Below are 21,346 nucleotides of genomic sequence, written 5' to 3' on the forward strand. Positions count from 1 at the left end.
TTATTTTTGAAAGAGAGAGAGTGAGACAGAGCATGAGTAGAGGAGGGGCAGAGAGAGAGAGGGAGACAGAATCTGAAGCAGGCTCCAGGCTTTGCGCTGTCAGCACAGAGCCAGATGCAGGGCTCGAACCTACAGACTGAGATTAAAACCGAGCTGAAGTCGAATGCTTAACCGACTGTGCCACTGAGGCGCCCCCGCTATAGTATGTTCTAATTCTAGTATGGAAATATTGTAAGCTTTCAAAATTAATTATTTGGTGCCTTTGGAGAGAATCAGAAAGAGCTGTTTTCTATGACTTGGAAATGTATGTCAAATCTTTTATTTCCTTGCTCCTCTCAGCTCTCTTATGTAATAACTAACATAGTGTTTTTCATATAGTACTCATCTTTGAGTATTCTTTGAAAGTCTGCTCACTCAGTGCTTACTACATGTCTTAACAGGATATAAATTACTTCCCACAGAATAGGCTTGAGGTCAGTTTATTACATAGAACTAATCATTTTAGGGGACATGTAGCCTGTCAAGCCAGGTGAGCTATAACTCTATGGGCTATAATTTGTATATGGCCACAATTTAGATATAGGTTTAAAATGTTTTTTAATGTTTATTTATTTTTGAGAGAGAGACAGAGACAGGGTGTGAGTGGGGGAGGGGCAGAGAGAGAGGGAGACAGAGAATCTGAAGCAGGCTCCAGGCTCTGAGCTGTCAGCACAGAGCCTGACACAGGGCTCGAATCCACCAGCTGTGAGATCATGACCTGAGCTGAAGTCGGCCACTTAACCGACTGAGCCACCCGGGCGCCCCTAGATATAGGTTTTGAAACATACACATACACATACCCACATGATATCAAATCCTTTTTTTTTTTTTTTTTTTTTTTTGAGATTATTTTTGAGAGAGAGAGTATGTGTGCAGGTATGTGCCTGCAAGCGGGGGAGGTGCAGAGAGAGAGGGGACAGAGGATCTGAAGCAGGCTCTGCACTGACACCAGAGAGCCCCATGCAGGGCTTGAACTTGTGAACTGTGACATCGTGCCCTGAGTCAAAGTTGGATTCTTTAAATTTTTTTTTTTTTTTTTTTAACGTTTATTTATTTTTGAGACAGAGAGAGACAAAGCATGAATGGGGGAGGGGCAGAGAGAGAGGGAGACACAGAACCGGAAGCAGGCTTCAGGCTCTGGGCCATCAGCCCAGAGCCCGACGCGGGGCTTGAACTCACGGACCTCGAGATCATGACCTGAGCTGAAGTCGGACGCTTAACCGACTGAGCCACCCAGACGCCCCTCAAAGTTGGATTCTTAACCAACTGAGCCACCCAGGCACCCCAAATCTTCTTTGTTAACAGTGTTTATTTTTGCAAACATTATTGGGACCTTATTTTTTATTTTTTTTTTTATTTTTGGGACAGAGAGAGACAGAGCATGAACGGGGGAGGGGCAGAGAGAGAGGGAGACACAGAATCGGAAGCAGGCTCCAGGCTCTGAGCCATCAACCCAGAGCCCGACGCGGGGCTCGAACTCACGGACCGCGAGATCGTGACCTGGCTGAAGTCGGAGGCTTAACCGACTGCGCCACCCAGGCGCCCCAAGGGACCTTATTTTTGAAAGATATTTGAATGCTTTGGTAAAGACAAAATTTGAGAATCCTATTTTTATTTACATATGTGGGTATGTATGTATTTTTTTAATGGGGGCAGAGGGAGAGAGAGAATCTTAAGCAGGCTCCATGCTCAGCGAAGAGTCCTATGTGGGGCTTAAGCTCATGATCCTGGGATCATGACCCGAACCAAAATCAAGAGTCAGATGCTTAGCTGACTGGGCCACCCAGGTACCCGGAGAATCCTATTGTTAAACTGATAGACAATGTTTATGCATGGTTATCTGGTAGAGAGGATTGTTTTTAGTATGACCTACCAGTATAGTTGTTTATTACTTAGTAGTAGATTGGCATTAAATTGAAGCAAAATGATACTTATCAATGGACTTTGTTTCTTTTCATAGCCTATTATCAGACATCCCATCAAAGAAATTAATTTTGGACTTTGCTGAAAACGTATTTCCATCACCTGATCAAAAATACATTTCCCAAAGCAGTGATAGCAATGAAGAAAAGGTACTTTGCTCTCAGCAAGGCCATTTCATTTCAAGTCCACTCAAAACAACTGAAAAATCCAGATTGGCATCTGCAAATCAAGGTTCACCATTTAAATCTGCTGTGTCTACTGTATCCTTTTACAACAAAGATCAGTGGTATCTGAATCCATTAGAGAGAAAGCTGATAAAAGAGAGTAGATCCATTTGTCTAAAAACTAATAATGAAGATAAATCTTTTCCCATTGTGACAGTCTGCTCCAAGAAGATAAACAAAAAGCCACAAAAGTGTTTAACTTCTAAATATCAACCGAAATATAAATGTATCAAGCCTGTATCAAAGAATTCTAAAAAATCCAAGCAAAATCGAGTGGCCTATAAGCCAGTTGTGGAGAAAGAGAATAATTATTACTCAGCTGAAAATACTCTGAATGCTCCTCGGGTTCTAAGCCAAAAAGTCAAACCACAAGTTACACTCCAGGGTGGAGCGGCCTTTTTTGTTAGGAAAAAGTCCTGTCTTAGAAAATTGTCTTCAGAAAACAAGCCATTACTGGAACTCACGCAAAAGAATCCATCAGAAGTGACTGAAGATTCTGATGTAGAGACTGTCCATAAAAGAAAAGGTTTTGAGACAAGGCACGTGCCAAAGTGCTTGTTACTAGAAAAGGAACCGAATGTTGAACTGCTTTGTGCAAGAAGTAAAAATGGAGAGAAATTAATAAAGGTAAAGAAAACCGAATATGTCACTTTAAAAACTAAGTTGACTATCTGAAAAAACTTCAATATACCAAAGATATATATATATCTATAAATATATATAGATAGATAGATAGATGTATCTATAGATATATATATATAACATGGCTGAACAAAATTTTGGTGTCTTTGCAGCCCAGAGGACTGCTTTTATTAGCCAAATAATATAGTTTAATCACTAGAAAGAATTTAGGGCAGGTGCAATGATGGGACTTTTCTCCTTTTTTTGGCTTAAGGAAGCCTACAACATTTTTTTGCGTTAAGGTATACATTTCACTAAATCCCCTTATTACTAAAATCCAGAGAAGCTTAGCAATTTTTATTTGGTAGTGTTTTTAGAATGTAGAAATAACAAAACTTAGGTAGTGGATTTCCAGCATATGGACATAATTGTTTTTTGTTTGTTTCAGCTTGTTATTTAAAGTACTGGATTATTCCACAAAATTTAAATTAAAAAAAAATTTTTTTAATATTTATTTTTGAGAAAGAGGGAAAGATGGAACACGAACGGGGGAGGGGCAGAGAGAGAAGGAGACACAGAATCTGAAGCAGGCTCCAGGCTCTAAGCTGTCAGCACAGAGCCCAGTGTGGGACTGGAACCTATGTAGTGTGAGATCATGACCTGAGCCAATGTCGGATACTTAATTGACTAAGCCACCCAGGTGCCCCTCCATAAAATTTAGAGACGACAGAAAGTATTAAAAATTTTTTTTATGTAAGCCCACTACCTACAGATAATCACTGCTCATGTATAGTTGGGTTTTGGTTTATTTTATGCAGTATGTTTTCATGGTTGCCATTCTATGCTTTTTCGTTCTTGCTCATATTTGACACAGCCAGCCTGGACTAGTGTTGTTTCCTAGAAATAGGATACCAAATTTACAATTTTCTAGGGGGAAAAAAAGGTGAAAAATGTTTAACCCAATATATTTTAAATGTTACCATTTCAATATAATCATAACAAGTAATTAGGTATTTTTTTAATTTTATTTTTTATTTTTTAAAATTTACATCCAAATTAGTTAGCATAGAGTGCAACAATGATTTCAGGAGTAGATTCCTTAATGCCCCTTACCCATTTAGCCCATATACCCTCCCACAACCCCTCCAGTAACCCTCAGTTTGTTCTCCGTATTTATGAGTCTCTTCTGTTTTGTCCCCCTCCCTGTTTTTATATTATTTTTGTTTCCCTTCCCTTATGTTCATCTGTTTTGTTTCTTAAAGTCCTCATATGAATGAAGTCATATGATTTTTGTCTTTCTCTGACTAATTTCACTTAGCATAATACCCTCTGGTTCCATCCACATAGTTGCAAATGGCAAGATTTCATTCTTTTTGATTGCCGAGTAATAATACTCCGTTGTGTGTGTGTGTGTGTGTGTGTGTGTGTGTACATATATATATATACACACATATATATATACCACATCTTCTTTATCCATTCATCCATCGATGGACATTTGGGCTCTTTCCATACTTTGTCTATTGTTGATAGTGCTGCTATAAACATTGGGGTGCATGTGTCCCTTTGAAACAGCACACCTGTCTCCTGTGGATAAATGCCTGGTAGTGCAATTGCTAGGTTGTAGGGCAGTTCTATTTTTAGTTTTTTGAGGAACCTCCATACTGTTTTCCAGAGTGGCTGCACCAGTTTGTATTGCCACCAACAATGCAAAAGAGATCCTGTTTCTTGGCATCCTCGCCAACATCTGTTGTTGCCTGAGTTGTTAACGTTAACCATTCTGACAAGTGTAAGGTGGTATCTCACTGTAGTTTTGATTTGTATTTCCCTGATGATGAGTGATGTTGAGCATTTTTTCATGTGTTGGTTGGCCATCTGGATGTCTTTGGAGAAGTGTCTGTTCATGTCTTTTGCCCATTTCTTCACTGGATTATTTGTTTTTTGGGTGTTGAATTTGATAAGTTCTCTATAGATTTTGGATACTAACCCTTTATCTGATATGTCATTTGCAGATATCTTCTCCCATTCGGTTGGTTGCCTTTTAGTTTTGCTGATTGTTTCCTTCACTGTGCAGAAGCTTTTTATTTTGATGAGGGCTCAGTAGTTCATTTTTGCTTTTGTTTCCCTTGCCTCTGGAGATGTGTTGAATAAGAAGTTGCTGCGGGCAAGATCAAAGAGGTTTTTGCCTGCTTTCTCCTTGAGGATTTTGATGCCTTCCTGTCTTACATTTAGGTCTTTTATCCATTTTGAGTTTATTTTTGTGTATGGTGTAAGAAAGTGGTCCACGTTCATTCTTCTGCGTGTCACTTTCCAGTTTTCCCAGCACCACTTGTTGAAGAGACTGTCTTTATTCCATTGGATATTCTTTCCTGCTCTGTCAAAGATGAGTTGGCCAAATGTTTGTGAGTCCATTTCTGGGTTCTCTATTCTGTTCCATTGATCTAAGTGTCTGTTCTTGTGCCAGTACCATACTGTTTTGATGATTACAGCTTTGTAGTATAGCTTGAAGTCTGGGATTGTGATGCCTCCTGCTTTGGTTTTCTTTTTCAAGATCACTTTGGCTATTCGGGGTCTTTTCTGGTTCCATACAAATTTTAGGATTATTTTTTCTAGCTCTATGAGGAATGCTGGTGTTACTTTGATAGGGATTGCATTGAGTATGTAGATTGCTTTGGGTAGGATTGACATTTTAACAATATTTGTTCTTCCTATCCAGGAGCATGGAATCTTTTTCCGTTTCTTTGTGACTTCTTCAATTTCTTTCATGAGCTTTCTATAGTTTTCAGTGTATAGATTTTTCACCTCTTTGGTTAGATTTATTCCTAGGTATTTTATGGTTTTTTGTGCAACTGTAAATGGGATCAGTTCCTTGATTTCTCTTTCTGTTGCTTCATTGTTGGTGTATAGGAATGCAACTGATTTCTGTGCATTGATTTTATATCCTGCAACTTTGCTGAATTCATGAATCAATTCTAGCAGTTTTTTTGGTGGAATCTTTTGGGTTTTCCATATAGAGTATCATGTCATCTATGAAGAGTGAAAGTTTGACCTCCTCCTGGCCGATTTGGATGCCTTTTATTTCTTTGTGTTGTCTGATTACAGAGGCTAAGACTTCCAATACTGTGTTGAATAACAGTGGCGAGAGTGGACATCCCTGTCTTGTTCCTGACCTTAGGGGGAAAGCTCTCAGTTTTTCCCCATTGAGGATGATATTAGCATTGGGTCGTTTATATATGGCTTTTATGATCTCGAGGTATGCTCCTTCTATCCCTACTTTCTTGAGGGTTTTTATCAAGAAAGGATGCTGTATTTTGTCAAATGCTTTCTCTGCGTCTGTTCAGAGGATCATATGATTCTTGTCCTTTCTTTTATTGATGTGATGAATCACGTTGTTTTCCAGATATTGAACCAGCCCTGCATCACAGGTATAAATCCCGTTTGGTCGTGGTGAATAATTTTTTTAATGTATTGTTGAATCTGGTTGGCTAATATCTTGTTGAGGATTTTTGCATCCATGTTCATCAGAGAAATTGGTCTATAGTTCTCCTTTTTAGTGTGGTCTCTATCTGGTTTTGGAATCAAGGTAATGCTGGCTTCATAGAAAGAGTTTGGAAGTTTTCCTTCCATTTCTATTTTTGTGAACAGTTTCGAGAGAATAGGTGTTAACTCTTCCTTAAATGTTTGGTAGAATTCCTCTGGAAAACCATCTGGCCCTGGACTCTTGTTTTTTGGCAGATTTTTGATTACGAATTCGATTTCCTTACTGGTTATGGGTCTGTTCAAATTTTCTATTTCTTCCTGTTTCAGTTTTGGTAGTGTATATATTTCTAGGAATTTGTCCTTTTCTTCCAGATTACCCATTTTATTGGCATATAATTGCTCATAATATTCTCTTATTATTGTTTTTATTTCTGTTGTGTTGGTGGTCATCTCTCCTCTTTCATTCTTGATTTTATTTATTTGGGTCCTTTCCTTTTTCTTTTTGATCAAACTGGCTAGTGGTTTATCAATTTTGTTAATTCTTTCAAAGAACCAGCTTCTGGTCATTGATCTGTTCTACTGTTTTTTTTTTTTGGTTTCGATAGCATTAGTTTCTGCTCTAATCTTTATTATCTCCTGTCTTCTGCTGGTTTTGGGTTTTATTTGCTGTTCTTTTTCCATCTCCTTAAGGCGTAAGGTTAAGTTGTGTATCTGAGATCGTTCTTCCTTCTTTAGGAAGGCCTGGATTGCTATATACTTCCTCTTATGACCACCTTTGCTGCATCCCAGAGGTTTTGGGTTGTGGTGTTATCATTTTCATTGACTTCCATATACTTTTTACTTTCCTCTTTAACTGCTTGGTTAGCCCATTCATTCTTTAGTAGGATGTTCTTCAGTCTCCAAGTATTTGTTACCTTTCCAAATTTTTTCTTGTGGTTGATTTCAAGTCTCATAACGTTGTGGTCTGAAAATATGCACGATATGATCTTGATCTTTTTGTACTTACTTAAAGGGCTGATTTGTGTCCCAGTATATGGTCTATTCTGGAGACCATTCCATGTGCACTGGAGAAGAATATATATTTTGCTGCTTTAGGATGAAATGTTCTGAATATATCTGTAAGTCTATCTGGTCCAGTGTGTCATTCAAAACCATTGTTTCCTTGTTGATTTTTTTATTAGATGATCTGTCCATTGCTGTGAGTGGGGTGTTGAAGTCTCCTACTATGATGGTATTACTATCAGTGAGTTTATGTTTGTGATTAATTGACTTATATATTTGGGTGCTTTCACATTTGGCGCATAAATGTTTACAATTGTTAGGTCTTCTTGGTGGATAGACCCCTTGATTATGATATAATGCCCTTCTGCATCTCTTGATACAGTCTTTATTTCAAAGTCTAGATTGTCTGATATAAGTATAGCTACTCCAGCTTTCTTTTGTTGACCATTAGCATGATAGATGGTTCTCCATCCCCTTATTTTCAATCTGAAGGTGTCTTTAGGTCTGAAGTGGGTCTCTTGTAAACAGCATGTAGATGGATCTTGTTTTCTTATCCATTCTGTTACCCTATGTCTTTTGATTGGAGCATTGAATCCATTGACGTTTAGAGTGAGTGATTAGTGAGATATTTTAAATTCTGTTTTTGGTACTAAGTCCTTCAAGCCCATGTTTATTTTCACTTGCACCATATCCCAGTTGGAACTAGCCATGTTGCAAATTCTTCTTAGCTACTTGTGACTGGTGGCTACCCTAACAGACCGTGTGGGTCTGACACTTCTATTATTGACCTCTTATCAGTAATCTTACCAGAGGAAAGTTTCCCCCACCCCAGGTACCTGGGGCAGAAAGCAATTGAGACTTTAAGAAAGGCTGTCTCCCAGTTTGGGGCTTGCATGTCTGTGGTGACTTGTTTATACTCGTCACAACTTATGCAGCTAGAGAAATGATAGGCTTTCACATGCTGTTCAGTACATTCTGAGGCTTATTTATTGAGCAGTTCAAACTCTACAGTCCTTGCCCTCCTCACCACCTCCTCTCATTATCGTTCTTATTGCCTCCTCTCAAATTCAACCCCAGTTGCTACCTCTTGTAGTCATCTAAATTTCAAGTCTCAGTAGCAAAAATTATAAATTGGTGGCCAGTAGGCCACATCCAGCACGTGGGTGTTTTGCTAGGCTTACATAATGTTTAACAAAAAAAAAAAAAAAAAAAAAAATTGAGCCAGCATTCTAAAGAAATGGTGTTTCATGAAAGTTGAAGTCTGATGTATCATGAAAAATGGAAATCTGACCAAGCTAAGCTTTCATTCCTCTATAGCAAACTCTTGGGACAGATTATCAGGCTACCATTTGACAGGTATGAGCTCCACTAAGTCAACATGTGTATATGTATTTAGATCAGTCCAGTTGTGCTATGAATCAATTTCACTTACCTGCTGTCCTTGTAGGCATTTAAGTTTGCAATCCCTACTAAATATTTCTGCCTGCTTATCAAGTATTGCCAAGTATATTGTTAAATGGAACATGTTCTTGATGGCTAAGCCATGACACTCCGATTTTATTCATTCTTCGTATTTTTTTCTACCAAAAAACACCCCTGTGTCTTGATTGGATTTTTGGTGATATGAGTGTATAAGTTTATCAAAACTGATATATCTGCACTTCACATAAATGCACGTCAATTTTTTTTAAATGTACAATTTGCACTAAAATTCTTAGTTTAGCAAAACAAAGTGGTGGGTGGGTTGCTGTCTGCATTTCCACCCATCCATCTCCTAGTTAGTTTTCTCTCTATTTGGTGATGAAGATACGATCTTTATACAGTGACATGATGAATTCTCTGCAACACTCTCTTCTTAAAAAACTCTCTTCTTAAAAAACACTTTGTTTTTTAAACTTCATTTTCAGGGGGCTAGGTACTGGGTTCTGTCTAGTTTTCAGTAATTTTTGAGAACCTAGGCTTTGATCATCTTACATTTGTGGAACTGAGCTCAGCTCAAGATTTTTTTTTTAAAGTTTATTTATTTATTTTGAGAGAGCACAAACGGGGGAGGGACAGAGAGAGAGAGCGAGAGAGAAAATCCCAAGCAGGCTCCACACTGTCATTGCAGAGCCCGATGCGGGGCTCGAACTCAGCCAACTGTGAGATCATCACCTGAGCTGAAATCAAGAGTTGGACACTTAACCGACTGAGCCACCTAGGCACCCCACTCTGCTCAAGATTCTTAAGATTTTGTTAAACACCCACTACTAGTATTCATCTCTCCTAGCTAAGGATGACTCCTCTTTTCATTAGAGGGTACATCACCTTTCCCCAACTCATGGAGCCCTGAGAAATGGCAAACTGTTGTGTTGTCCCATCTCTGCTGAGCTGTAATGGTCTTGAATAGGAGTTCTTTTTTTTTTTAATTTTTTTTTTAATGTTTACTTATTTCTGAGAGAGAGAGAGAGACAGAGTGTGAGCAGGGGAGGGGCAGAGAGAGAGGGAGGCACAGAATCCGAAGCAGGCTCCAGGCTCTGAGCTGTCAGCATAGAGCCCAACGAGGGGCTCCAACCCCCAAGCTGTGAGATCATGACCTGAGCCAAAGTTGGACACCCAACCAGCTGAGCCACCCAGGCGCCCCAGGAGTTCTTTTTTAATCAAAAGTTTGTTTTTTTTTTCCCTTTTATCCCAAGCTGTATATTCTCTTAAGTCTCACCAAATTAGTAGTGTTAGTGAAATATTTCAGAATGCTTTCCCTTTGTCTTTCCCACTTCCCTGCTACTGCCCAACAAGTGGGATTTAGAAGCCTCTCCAGCTAGTCCAGAATGTTCTTTTTCTTTCCTTGGCTGCCTGTTTTTAAAGCTTATGACAGAAGGTTGTCCCTTCCAATTTGGTGGCTGCTGGGGAAATTTTTGCCATTTTTACTAATTGTTTGGGGTTTTGTTTTTTTTTTTTTGTTTTTTTTTTTGTTTTTTTTTGTTTTTTTACTTATTATCATAGAAGGAATGTTCTGTAGTCTTCATCCTGTTATCTCTATCAGGAAATAGATGTTTTGACAGAATTAAATATGCACACTCTGTTATGTACATTTCATAAATATAGGGGAAATTATCCTTAAAATAGTCTGAAAGTTGAGGATTTAAAGTCAGTTAAAAAGTGTAATTTGTAATAAACTAGATATTTTGTTTTAGAAATAGATCTGTGGGGATCCGTTCATGAAATAGAAAATCGTTAAGAATTAGAGTTTTTTTTAATTTTCCCTATTCATTTTCAGGATTCATCAGGTGGAGTAGTTTCTTCAAGAGAATGTAAACCTAATGAAAATAAATGTTTTCCTTCAGAAGATTCTCTCAGTGAAAACAAGGCGGGTAAGTAAGAAAACTTCTCAAAATGAGTTCATGTAATTATTACATGTGTCGATACGGAATTCTGTACAATAATGTTTTTTTTTTTTATTCAGTATGTGTACTTCTATTTGTATCTTTATGTTTATCTCAGTGACACTGTTTTCTGTAGTAAGCAGTGTAGTGCAGTTTGAAAACGAGGAAGGTAAGGAGACCTTAGGCTGGAATTTAAGACAAAATACTGATGCATAATTGGTCTATGGGATATAGCCAGGGTACTTAAGCTCCCTAGAACTTGGTCTTTTCATTACACCTACCCTACCTGTCTTTTACCCAAAATAATAGAAAGGAGTAAAAACAATTTATGCTATATATTCATCATCAAAACTCTACTGTAAGTAAGCATAATTTATGAAGCCATCAAAAGGACACTTGGGCATCAGGAACCTTGGGATTTTGTCTAGGTCTGCCACTAATTAACTATGTGGTCTAGGGATGAGATCTCTAGTCTTCATTTTTAAATTTCTCTTAGTTCTGAAATCCCATTACTAACTTGTAATGTCATTGTTCAATTAAACAGTATTTACTAAACCATGAATATACACAGAGGTTAACATTCTACTTACCAACCAGATTCTGGATAACTTTACTTTGTTGGTTATAGCTGTAAGTTTGAAAATAAATTAAAATTCTTGGAGTGTATATATATTGATTACAGTGAGAAAACTGCAGTTCACAGGAAGAAAACAGATAAAACAAAGAGCATAGTCTGGAGCAATAGCCCTTAAGAGGACCTAATGATATATATAGAGAAGGATTGTTCATAATGATAATTATGAGATACCCTGTTAATAACTAGTATTTACTAGGTGCTGAATATGTACCAGGCAGTGCTAAGTGTTAGTATGTGTTATGTTTCCTATGGGTTGTGCTATTACTGACCTAATAGAACATGTAACAGAACAACAGTGGCTTTCTCTTTACAGTAGTTAATAAAGTTTGCTTTTAAAATAAATTTATTTTAGGCGTGCCTGGGTGGCTCAGATGGTTAAGCAACCAACTCTTGACTTTGGTTCAGGTCATGATCTCAGAGTTCATGGGTCAGCACATCGGGCTCTGTGCTGAGAGTGCAGACCCTACTTGGGATTTCTCTTTCTCTCTCTCTCTCTCTCAAAAAATAAAAAAAAAGTGAAAAAAAAATGAAAATAGATTTATGTCAGTATACTAAAGTCCATTTAAAGAAAAACATTTCATGAACAAAAAATAATACAGATGGCACAAGGATATGGCAAAATTCATAAAGGTACTGTACAAATGGTAAAGGATTGTAGCAATAATTACAGTTTATCATTTCTCACAACCTTAGGAAATGAGTTCGTATGCCCATTTTATAGAAGAGGAAACAGACTTAGGTTAAGTAACTAACCCACAGCAGATCAGACCTGTCTTGGCCTTGTTTCTAGAGAATGAGCTCTATTTTTCAATGCAAAGTTAAAAGTTTGCTTTTTACTCAGTAGCCCGCTTGTCCCCTATTTTTCTCTAAACAACTACTATTTTAACTTTGGCTTTTTTTTTTTTAATAGGACTTTTATTTTGTAATAATTTTAGATTTATAGAAAAGTTATAAAGACAGTACAGAGAGTTCCTGTATATTACTCCCCTCATTTCTCCCATTGTTACTATCTGATGTCAACATTGTACTTTTGTCAAAACTAAGAGACTGATACTAGTACATTACTATTAACTAAGCTCTAGACTTTATTTGGAGTTCAGCAGTTTTTCATCAATGCCCTCTTTCTGTTCTACAATCCAGTCCAGGGACCACATCGCCTTTAGTTATGTCTCCATAGTGTCCTTCGGTCTGTGACATTTTCTCAGTCTTTTCCTTGTTCCATGTTTTTCATGATTTTGACATTCTTGAGTACTGGCCAGTTATCCTGTATCATGGCCCTGAATCTTGGTTTGTCTGATCTTTTCTCATCAATAGAATGGAGTTAATGGGTTTGGGGAAAGAATGCCCCTGACGTGAAGTACCCTTCTCACCACACTGGATTGGGGGTACTGATGTCCATATGACATTATAGATGTCCATGTGACATCACTTGGTCAAGGTCAAGTTTGTCAGGTTTCTCTACTGTAAAGTCACTCTTACTCCTTTTCCATACTCTGTTCTTTGGAAGTAAGTCACCAAGTCTAGCCCATCCTTTCATGGAGGGGATTAAGCTCCATCTTCTGGGGGAGTGGAGATATTCACATATATTATTTGGAATTCTTATGTAAAGAAGTGTTGTCTCTTTTCTCCTAATTGTTTCCTCCATCTTGAAGTAAATGGAGTCATGGACACTTAATAGTATGGACTCATGAATATTTTTATTTTGGGTTGTAATCCAATACTACATTATTTGTTCTGTTCACATTGTTCTAGTTTTTACCAATGGGACATCTTTTCAAGTCATCCTCTTTGGCATGCCTTGTCCTTTGTTTCTTTTGAGCACTTCTTTATTTTCTGGCACTACAGGGTATTCCAGCCTCATGTTGTATTTTCTCTGCCCCAGTCCTAGAATCAGCCATTTCTCCCAGGAAACTGGTGTGTTCTGTTAGGCTTCTATTTAGAAACCAAGATCTGTTCTTAGTGTGCTCACTGCTCTGGAGTGTTACTGCTTCTAGGCCTTCTCAGGAAACAGAGCTAGGAAATATACATATGCATACCATGTATGCACACATCTATAATTGTTTCTGTATCTCTCCATCTGTACATATACTAAATAAACCTAAGTTCAAATTTGCTGTCCCGGTCTCTAATCCAATACCACAGGGTTTATCCCATCCTTTCTTGTTTATCCATGGCTTCCCTTAGACAGGGAAAAACCTTTCCACTATTCATTACCCACCCACTTAATTGTTCAGTCCCAGTACACCTGCACAATAGTTTCAGAATCGTTAGTTCATACTCCTGTGAGAAATATTTACCAGTTAGAGTCTAATATTTACAGTCCTTTTGTCTTTAGCCTTATAATTTCTAATTAAAACACAGTTTGATAAAGATATTTAGGTCACCTGCCCATTCTTCCCCTACCTCCTTCATCGCGGTCATGCCACCCTGTTCTAATACAGTTAGATTCATTCGTCACAGTGTGCATTCCATCCTGGGATCCCTCAACGTCATGGCTGATGTATAAATTTATAAAGTTCAACTTAATATTTTCTTTCATGTACTGTGCTTTTGGTGTTATATGTAAAAACATATCCAAACCCAAGTTGTTGTGGAGTTTTCGCTCGCATTTTCTTCTAGAAGTTATATAGTTCTACACTTTACAAATAGATCTGTGACCCATGGTGAGTTAATTTCTATAGAAGAGTGTTGTTGGGGTTTTTTTTTTTTTTTTTTTTTTTTTTGCATATGACTGTCCAATTGTTCCAGCACATCTGTCGACTCTCCTTTCTCCATTTAATTACTTTTTCTCTGTCAAAAATCAGTTGACTGTATGTGCGTGGGTGTGGTTGGGGCTCTCTATTTTGTTCCATTGATCTAGACCATACTGTGTTGATTATTTGTTAAGTCTTGAAATCAAGTGATTTCAGTATTTAGGTCTTATTAACATTTAAAGTTTTATGATTTAAAGCTTTGAGTTTATTTTATAATACAAAATTACTGTCATTTTTTTCCCCAACCAGTTTCTCCTGATTCTGTTGTCTACCCGATCTTCAGTGTGTCTTCAGTCAATACAAAAAGGTAAGGATTGCTCTTGTTTTAATGTTTAAGGTTTATTTAATTGAGTCCTTCTGGGTATCTTTCTTTCTTGCACTATGTAATTTGGAGAGTATTTTTTTTTCCTCCCCACTAAGGGGATATTGAGAATAAGATGAAATCAGGCCCTCTCCTAGAAACTTCATAAGAACCTAAGAGTTAAGAGAAGGGAAATATCTTTATGGGTTTGAGTGATAATAATTGCTAACATTTTTATACAGTACCTGACCTATAATAAATAGTTTATATCCATTATTTCACTTGATTCTTAGAACAGCCCAGAAGATCGATACTATTAATAATTCCATTTTCAGCTGAGGAAACTGATAGTAATTCACATCGCTTAGAAGCAACAGCTCTTAGCAGCCACTAGAATCCGTATCTGAATTAAAGCCCATTCAGCTGTATTGCCTTTCCTGGGTGATAGTATATTAATGATAGTTCATGTTCAATGAGCATTTACAACCTCATGATGTAGGTACCAGTGTTACCCCATTTTATAGACTAGGAAACTGGCCAGAGGAGTGAGTAACTTACAGCAGCTTTAGTGCTGTTAGAAATCCTGGCTAAAAAGGGATACAGGAGTACTGATGCATAGGGGAACTTGTACCCCAATGTTTATAGCAACACTCTCAACAATAGCTAAATTATGGAAAGAGCCTAACTAAATGTTCATCAACTGACGAATGGATAAAGAAATTGTGGTTTATATACACAATGGAATACTACGTGGCAATGAGAAAGAATGAAATATGGCCTTTTGTAGCAACATGGATGGAACTGGAGAGTCTTATGCTAAGTGAAATAAGTCATACAGAGAAGGACAGATTCCATATGTTTTCACTCCTATGTGGATCCTGAGAAACTTAACAGAAGACCATGGGGGAGGGGAAGAAAAAAAAAATGGTTAGAGAGGGAGGGAGCCAAAACATAAGAGACTCCTAAAAAATGAGAACAAACTGAGGGTTGATGGGGGGGTGGGAGGGAGGGGTGGGTGGGTGATGGATATTGAGGAGGGCACCTGTTGGGATGAGCACTGGGTGTTGTATGGAAACCAATTTGACAATAAATTTCATAAAAAAAAAAATCCTGGTTGAAGCTGCCACTATGCTGGTCAAAGCTAAGACTGGGAAGAGGAGAAGCATGAATGTGAGAACAATAGGCTAGAAAGCTCTGGCAAAGAAGTATCTTATGGTCTTAACATCTTCCTAAGTAGTTTTGGTACTTCTGTCCCCCTTGATGATAAATAACTGTATGTATTGAGCAAGGAACTTTCTAGCTGAGTTCTACTTTTAGGGTACCTCCATCACCTCAGAAATTGGGTTGGGTAGCAACTTTCCCTCTTTAAAGGCCATGTTCCTAGTTTTTTGCACCTTTCTGTTTTTTCATCTATGTCTTCTTTCATGACTATTTATTGAGGATTGAAATCTACCACAATTAGCTGATATAAGTGTATAAACTAATTAATCTAGCCTAAGGAGATATGAGAATACTATTGGTTGGATTGTTTGAAATTTCTCTTTATGTAGGACCCAAAGGGTCAGATCTCGTCAATCACTTGTGGTTTAATCTATGACTTTTACTTTAGGCAGATTACAGATTCTCCAGGTTCATTGTCTCACATTCATTTTTTGTTTATTCACTCATTTGGCAAACATTTATAGAGTGCTATATGATATTGAACTATTATACTGAGTTTTGGAGATGTGAAAATAAATAACACATGGTCCTATCATGGAAGTTATGATTAGAGGAGGACGGGCATTATAATAAAATGTTAAAATTGCTAAGATAGAAATAAAGAGATTGTGGTCATACATGCAGGGATGGGAATTTGCTGAGTTACTCAGCAAAGGTTGTATAAACGGCACGAGTCAAGCAGCCTAGAGAGTGTGTTTTGTGTTACGGGCACATACCATTAGTGGTTTGTCAAAGCAGTTCAAGAGCGTCATGTCCAGCATTTTTTTTTAATGGAATACTGTATCTCTCACAGTTATTTATTAACAGTAAGTTATTTAGTAAAACTTTGTGGTTTTAGTTTTATATGTGTATCTATATTGGTCATAATGTAAAATAAATTTCTTACCGTCAAATGACAGGATAGTTTGGCTTAGTTTAAAAAACACTGGACACTTATTTTTCTAGTGTTTTTTCTTTTTTTTTTTCTTGTGAGTTTTCTCTGAATCTCTTGCTTTGGTCACCTGTTTTTTTTTCCTTGCCTTTTTTTTTTTTTTTTTTTTTTAAACCTCTACTCTCCACAGATTTTTATTCCTTTGGTCCTTGGAAAACAAAGGTCCTTTTATTATAAGACTTGGGTTACAAACTCAGGGCCTATAGAGATTGGGTGGAGATTGGAGCCAAATGGGGAATGCATACCTCAAATAAAAGAGCATGCATTGTGTTAGTTACATTCTTTGAAGAAATAATGGTCTGGTGATCTTACAGTGTCTCTTGCAATATTGGAAATACACATTTTTAAGTGAGATCTCTAGATTTTAAAATATTGGTAGCTAATCCACAGTTTTATTTATTTATTTTTTTAATTTTTTTTTAACGTTTATTTATTTTTGAGACAGAGAGAGACAGAGCATGAACAGGGGAGGGGCAGAGAGAGAGGGAGACACAGAATCGGAAGCAGGCTCCAGGCTCTGAGCTGTCAGCACAGAGCCCAATGCGGGGCTCGAACTCACGGACCATGAGATCATGACCTGAGCCGAAGTCGGACGCTTAACCGACCAAGCCACCCAGGCACCCCTAATCCACAGTTTTAAACACTGTAAGCCAATCAAAACATATCTGTGAGCTGTATTTGGCCCAAGAGCCTCCAGTTTACCACCTCTTTAGGCCAGTCCCCACATTCTTTCCTAATTGGAACAGGTTGCCTCAACAACATCTATCCAGCCAAAATATTTTTTTCCTAAGTTTGAAAATAGTGGGGTGATGCTTTAGGTGTGAGGACAAGTGAATATATTAACCTCACTCACTGCCCAAGTATAGAGTTGTTGGATATAATATACTGGTAGCTGACTTCCTGTGGAACTGTGAGATTCAAGAATAGAATCTTCTTATTTGCTGTGGCGTTACAGGGATTTCTTTATGCTTAGGGTAAGCATTGCCCTAAAATTTGGTAAAGCAAAAAATAAAATAAAATCACTTTTTAAGAGTTAAGTCAACTGCTATTCTTTATTAGTTACCTTGGGTAAGTTATTGATCCTCTCTGAGTGGGCCTCCGGTTTCTCGTTGTTCTGAGCCCTATTGCTTCATTAAGTTATTGTCAATAGAAGGCATTAAAAATTGCAAGGTGCTCTGCAAATGTTATAGACATAGCTGTTTTCATCGTAATTTCTCAGACATTTCAATTTATTAAATAATGTTTATTAACTTTTATTTCAAAGATCTTTAGTTGAACAGTCTTCTGTGGGATCCATCATATCTGCTAACCTCTTGAAACAGATCAATACACAGAAAAGTACTAATACTAGAGATACAAATAAAGAAACAAAAGACCAGCTCATCATTGTGAGTAAATTTAAAAGCTCCTCCTGTATGTGGCTCTCATGTAGAACATGAAGGCAGACATGTTGTCTTAGCAGAGTTAACATGGTCTATAGACATTCTGAGTTGTGTATATGCCAGCTTTGTTGTAGTGGTAGCATTTAAACTAGTCAAGTAGATTTTCAAACTGATAGTGTTGGGCAATGTGTTATGAGATAGAATGGAAGTTAATAAGCCATGACAGTGAATATTCCTGATTTTTCTATATTTATGAATTTATCTGTGCTTTTCTGAACTTTTATTATGTACTGTATTTATTTTTTATCAACTTTTGGGGCAAAGAATTTTAATATTCCTAATCACTTAAGGAAAAACACTATATAATGAATATACAAGTCCTGGGATTTTTGCCCTGCGTCTTTGAAACAAGGCTTTTTCAGGTCTCTTCACTTAAGAGCTTAATAATTATGCTCTATTGTTCATCTTAGCCATTATCTTTATGATTTGATTTGATTCCTTCTTAGAACTATGGGTCAAGCGAAAGAATCTTGATTTTTTTTTTATACCATCAAAGAGACCATTTCACTTCTTGCATCAGTTTATTGCATTTTTAGGTTCTTCTCATTCCATTTTGTTTAGGAGGTGGAGGGAGGGGACATAGTAACCAGACTTTCATTTAGTATTTCACTTGTGCCAGCATAAAAGAAAAATAGGGAGAAATTTGAATGAATGGTTACATGAACTAAATATAGAGCTATTTGTGATGTGTTTAGATGGACTTGTTCTTTTCCCAATTACAGGACGCAGGTCAGAAACATTTTGGAGCCACCATGTGTAAGTCCTGTGGCATGATCTACACCGCATCCAGCCCTGAGGATGAAATGCAACATGTCCAGCATCACCACAGATTTCTGGAGGGGATCAAATATACAGTAAGTCAAAAACAGTCTTTCAATTTGTTCTAAAAGTAAAACTGGTTTAAAAGGTACATTTCTTTTGCTTAAATATTGGAAGATCTGTATCTTTAAATATCATCTACAGTTTTGTTGTCTTAATATTTGAGGCTGATGGTACTTAAAAGCTAACTTAAAAAGTTTTTCTTTTTTAACATTTATTTATTTTTGAAAAACAGACAGAGTGTCAGCAGGGGAGGGGCAGAGAGAGAGAGGGAGACACAGAATCCGAATCAGACTCCAGGCTCTGAGCTGTCAGCACGGAGCCCAACATGGGGCCCGAACCCACGAACTGCGAGATCATGACCTGAGCCAAAGTTAGATGTTTAACCGACTGAGCCACCCAGGCGCCCCAAAAGCTAACTTTTAATAAAAGTGCCATTTCAGACTTTCTATCCTGATATAAGTGTTGTTCTAGGTTGAGTGAACACCCTTCATCCTTAACTCTAGCCTTTTGAGCGGAGCTGCACAATTAGGATATAAAACTCAAAGACTTGAGGAGACCCTACTTCCCCATACCTCCTCACGTTATTAGGAGTATTCTTTGTAGATAGGGTTAGAAAAACCGCTTTTCTGTGATTTCTCCAGGCTTTTTCTTTTCTGAAAGGAGAGGTCCCACCTTTTCATCAAGCACGTTTCTGGTATCATGCATCCTGTTGTCCTTTATGTTCTACCTGCTATTCAAATGCATTTCTTTTTTTTTTCCTATAATATTTTTAGTGTGGTTTATTAAAACTCTGCTTATCCTAGCCCTCTTCTACCTTCCCACTCCTAATAATTCATCATTTTTTCTCTATATTCTTATGAAGTCCTCTTAATTGACTTTCCATTATTTTATAGTAGATAATATAAATGTCTCCCAGCACGTAGGGTGTCAGTCAGTCTGTTGAGGACAGGTACTTTATTTCAGGCATCTTTTACTTCCCTTCCCACATTCCTTTAGTCAGATTTTGTCCTTTTTCGCATCATTCATTGTTCATCTTTTTGTCCTCTCTAGACCAAATTGTTTAATGGTTTTGTGTGTGTGTGTGTGTGTGTGTGTGTGTGTGTGTGTGTGTTCTCTCTCTTCAGATTAAACTGAGTTTTTTTTCTTTCGTCAGGGCTGGAAAAAAGAACGTATAGTAGCACAGTTTTGGGATGGGAAAATTTTGTTAGTCCTGCCACATGATCCGAGTTATGCTATCAGAAAGGTATGGAACATTAGTTTCTTAATCCTTGTTCTCCTACTCCCTCTCCTCTCACCAAGAATTCAACCCATGTTGAAGTGTAAAATCCCTTTGCTGATAGCTAATTCATTCTGGTGATTCTGGTTCTCATGCAGGCGTCAAATTCATAGTGGTTTATACAAAACTAAATTTAGAATTACAAGATGAAGTGACAGTCAAAGATTTAAGAGAACAGATAAGGCTCTATTGCTTATCTTTTACCTTCGTCTTCACTTGTGAAAGATAAACTAAATTTTTCAGTATTGAGAAATTAATGACCCCAGAGTCTCTCTCTTATGTTGTTACTGCGTGTCTCATGGGCTGGATGTATTCAGTGCACATTGAATAAAGCTGAAACAAAATCTGTTTTGGCACTTCCCACCCCTTACTCCCCCTAGGCATCTGCATTTCTTTCTGCTGAAAGTGCTCTTTAAAATAGGATTTTCAGACTCTGTTTTCAAAGTGGCAGATACATGCATCAGTAGTAAAATAATTTTGGGGATGTGCAAATTTAGGAAATAGAGGTAAAAGGTACACATTTTCTGTACATAAATGTATATATAGTTTCCGTTCTTTTTAAAACAAATTTATCTCTTTTGTTTTTTAACATCATTAGGTAGAAGATGTCCAGGAACTTGTTGATAATGAATTGGGCTTCCACCAAGTTGTTCCCAGATGTCCAAACAAAACCAAGACTCTTCTCTTCATATCTGATGAAAAGAGAGTAGTTGGGTGTTTAATTGCAGAGCCCATCAAACAGGTGTGGTATATGTCTTTTAAATTATTGGCATAATGTGTGAGCAAAATAAAGTAATTGGGTGAAGGCTTCAATAAGCAGTTAAGAATGCTACCATTGATGGGGTGCCTGGGTGGCTCAGTTGGCTAAGTGTCCAACTCTTGGTTTTGGCTCGGGTCATGATCTCGTGGTTTGTGAGTTCAAGCCCTGCATTGGGCTCTGTGCTGACAGTGTGGAGCCTGCTTGGGATTCTGTCTCTCCTCTCTCTGCCCCACCCCTGCTCATTCCCTTCCTCCCTCCCTCCCTCCCTCCCCCCCCCCCTCTCTCTCTTAAAATAAATAGGTAAACTTAAAAAATAATAATAATAAAAAAATGCTACCATTGATGGCATTTTCCCCTGCTAAAGTATCCTGGACCATATAGATAATTGAAGTCATTTATTTCTATCATATTTGGTATTTTGCTGTATATAAAAGCAGGATAAGTAAGTCTGTCCTGTGTTCATGTAGTCATTTCCATACCTGGACTAGTGATTTTAAATAAGCAAATCTGTAGAGCCCAGATATTGAGGATGTGGCTTAGTGCAGGTTAATA

At 37.6% G+C, this 21,346-nt stretch overlaps 1 protein-coding gene across 1 annotated transcript in view; it reads left to right on the forward strand.

The window, feature by feature from the left end:
• ESCO2 (establishment of sister chromatid cohesion N-acetyltransferase 2) overlaps positions 1-21,346 on the forward strand; it is a 29,641-nt gene that overhangs the window by 1,469 nt on the left and 6,826 nt on the right. The window contains exons 3-9 of the mRNA XM_019440855.2: positions 2,000-2,813; positions 10,546-10,639; positions 14,291-14,348; positions 17,759-17,882; positions 18,659-18,790; positions 19,912-20,001; positions 20,633-20,776. Of these exons, the coding sequence (XP_019296400.2) occupies positions 2,000-2,813; positions 10,546-10,639; positions 14,291-14,348; positions 17,759-17,882; positions 18,659-18,790; positions 19,912-20,001; positions 20,633-20,776 (1,456 nt within the window). The remainder of the gene's footprint in view (positions 1-1,999; positions 2,814-10,545; positions 10,640-14,290; positions 14,349-17,758; positions 17,883-18,658; positions 18,791-19,911; positions 20,002-20,632; positions 20,777-21,346) is intronic.

Source organism: Panthera pardus, unplaced genomic scaffold, assembly GCF_024362965.1.
Source record: "Panthera pardus isolate Hobbes unplaced genomic scaffold, ASM2436296v1 HiC_scaffold_13, whole genome shotgun sequence".
Lineage (NCBI taxonomy): Eukaryota > Metazoa > Chordata > Mammalia > Carnivora > Felidae > Panthera > Panthera pardus.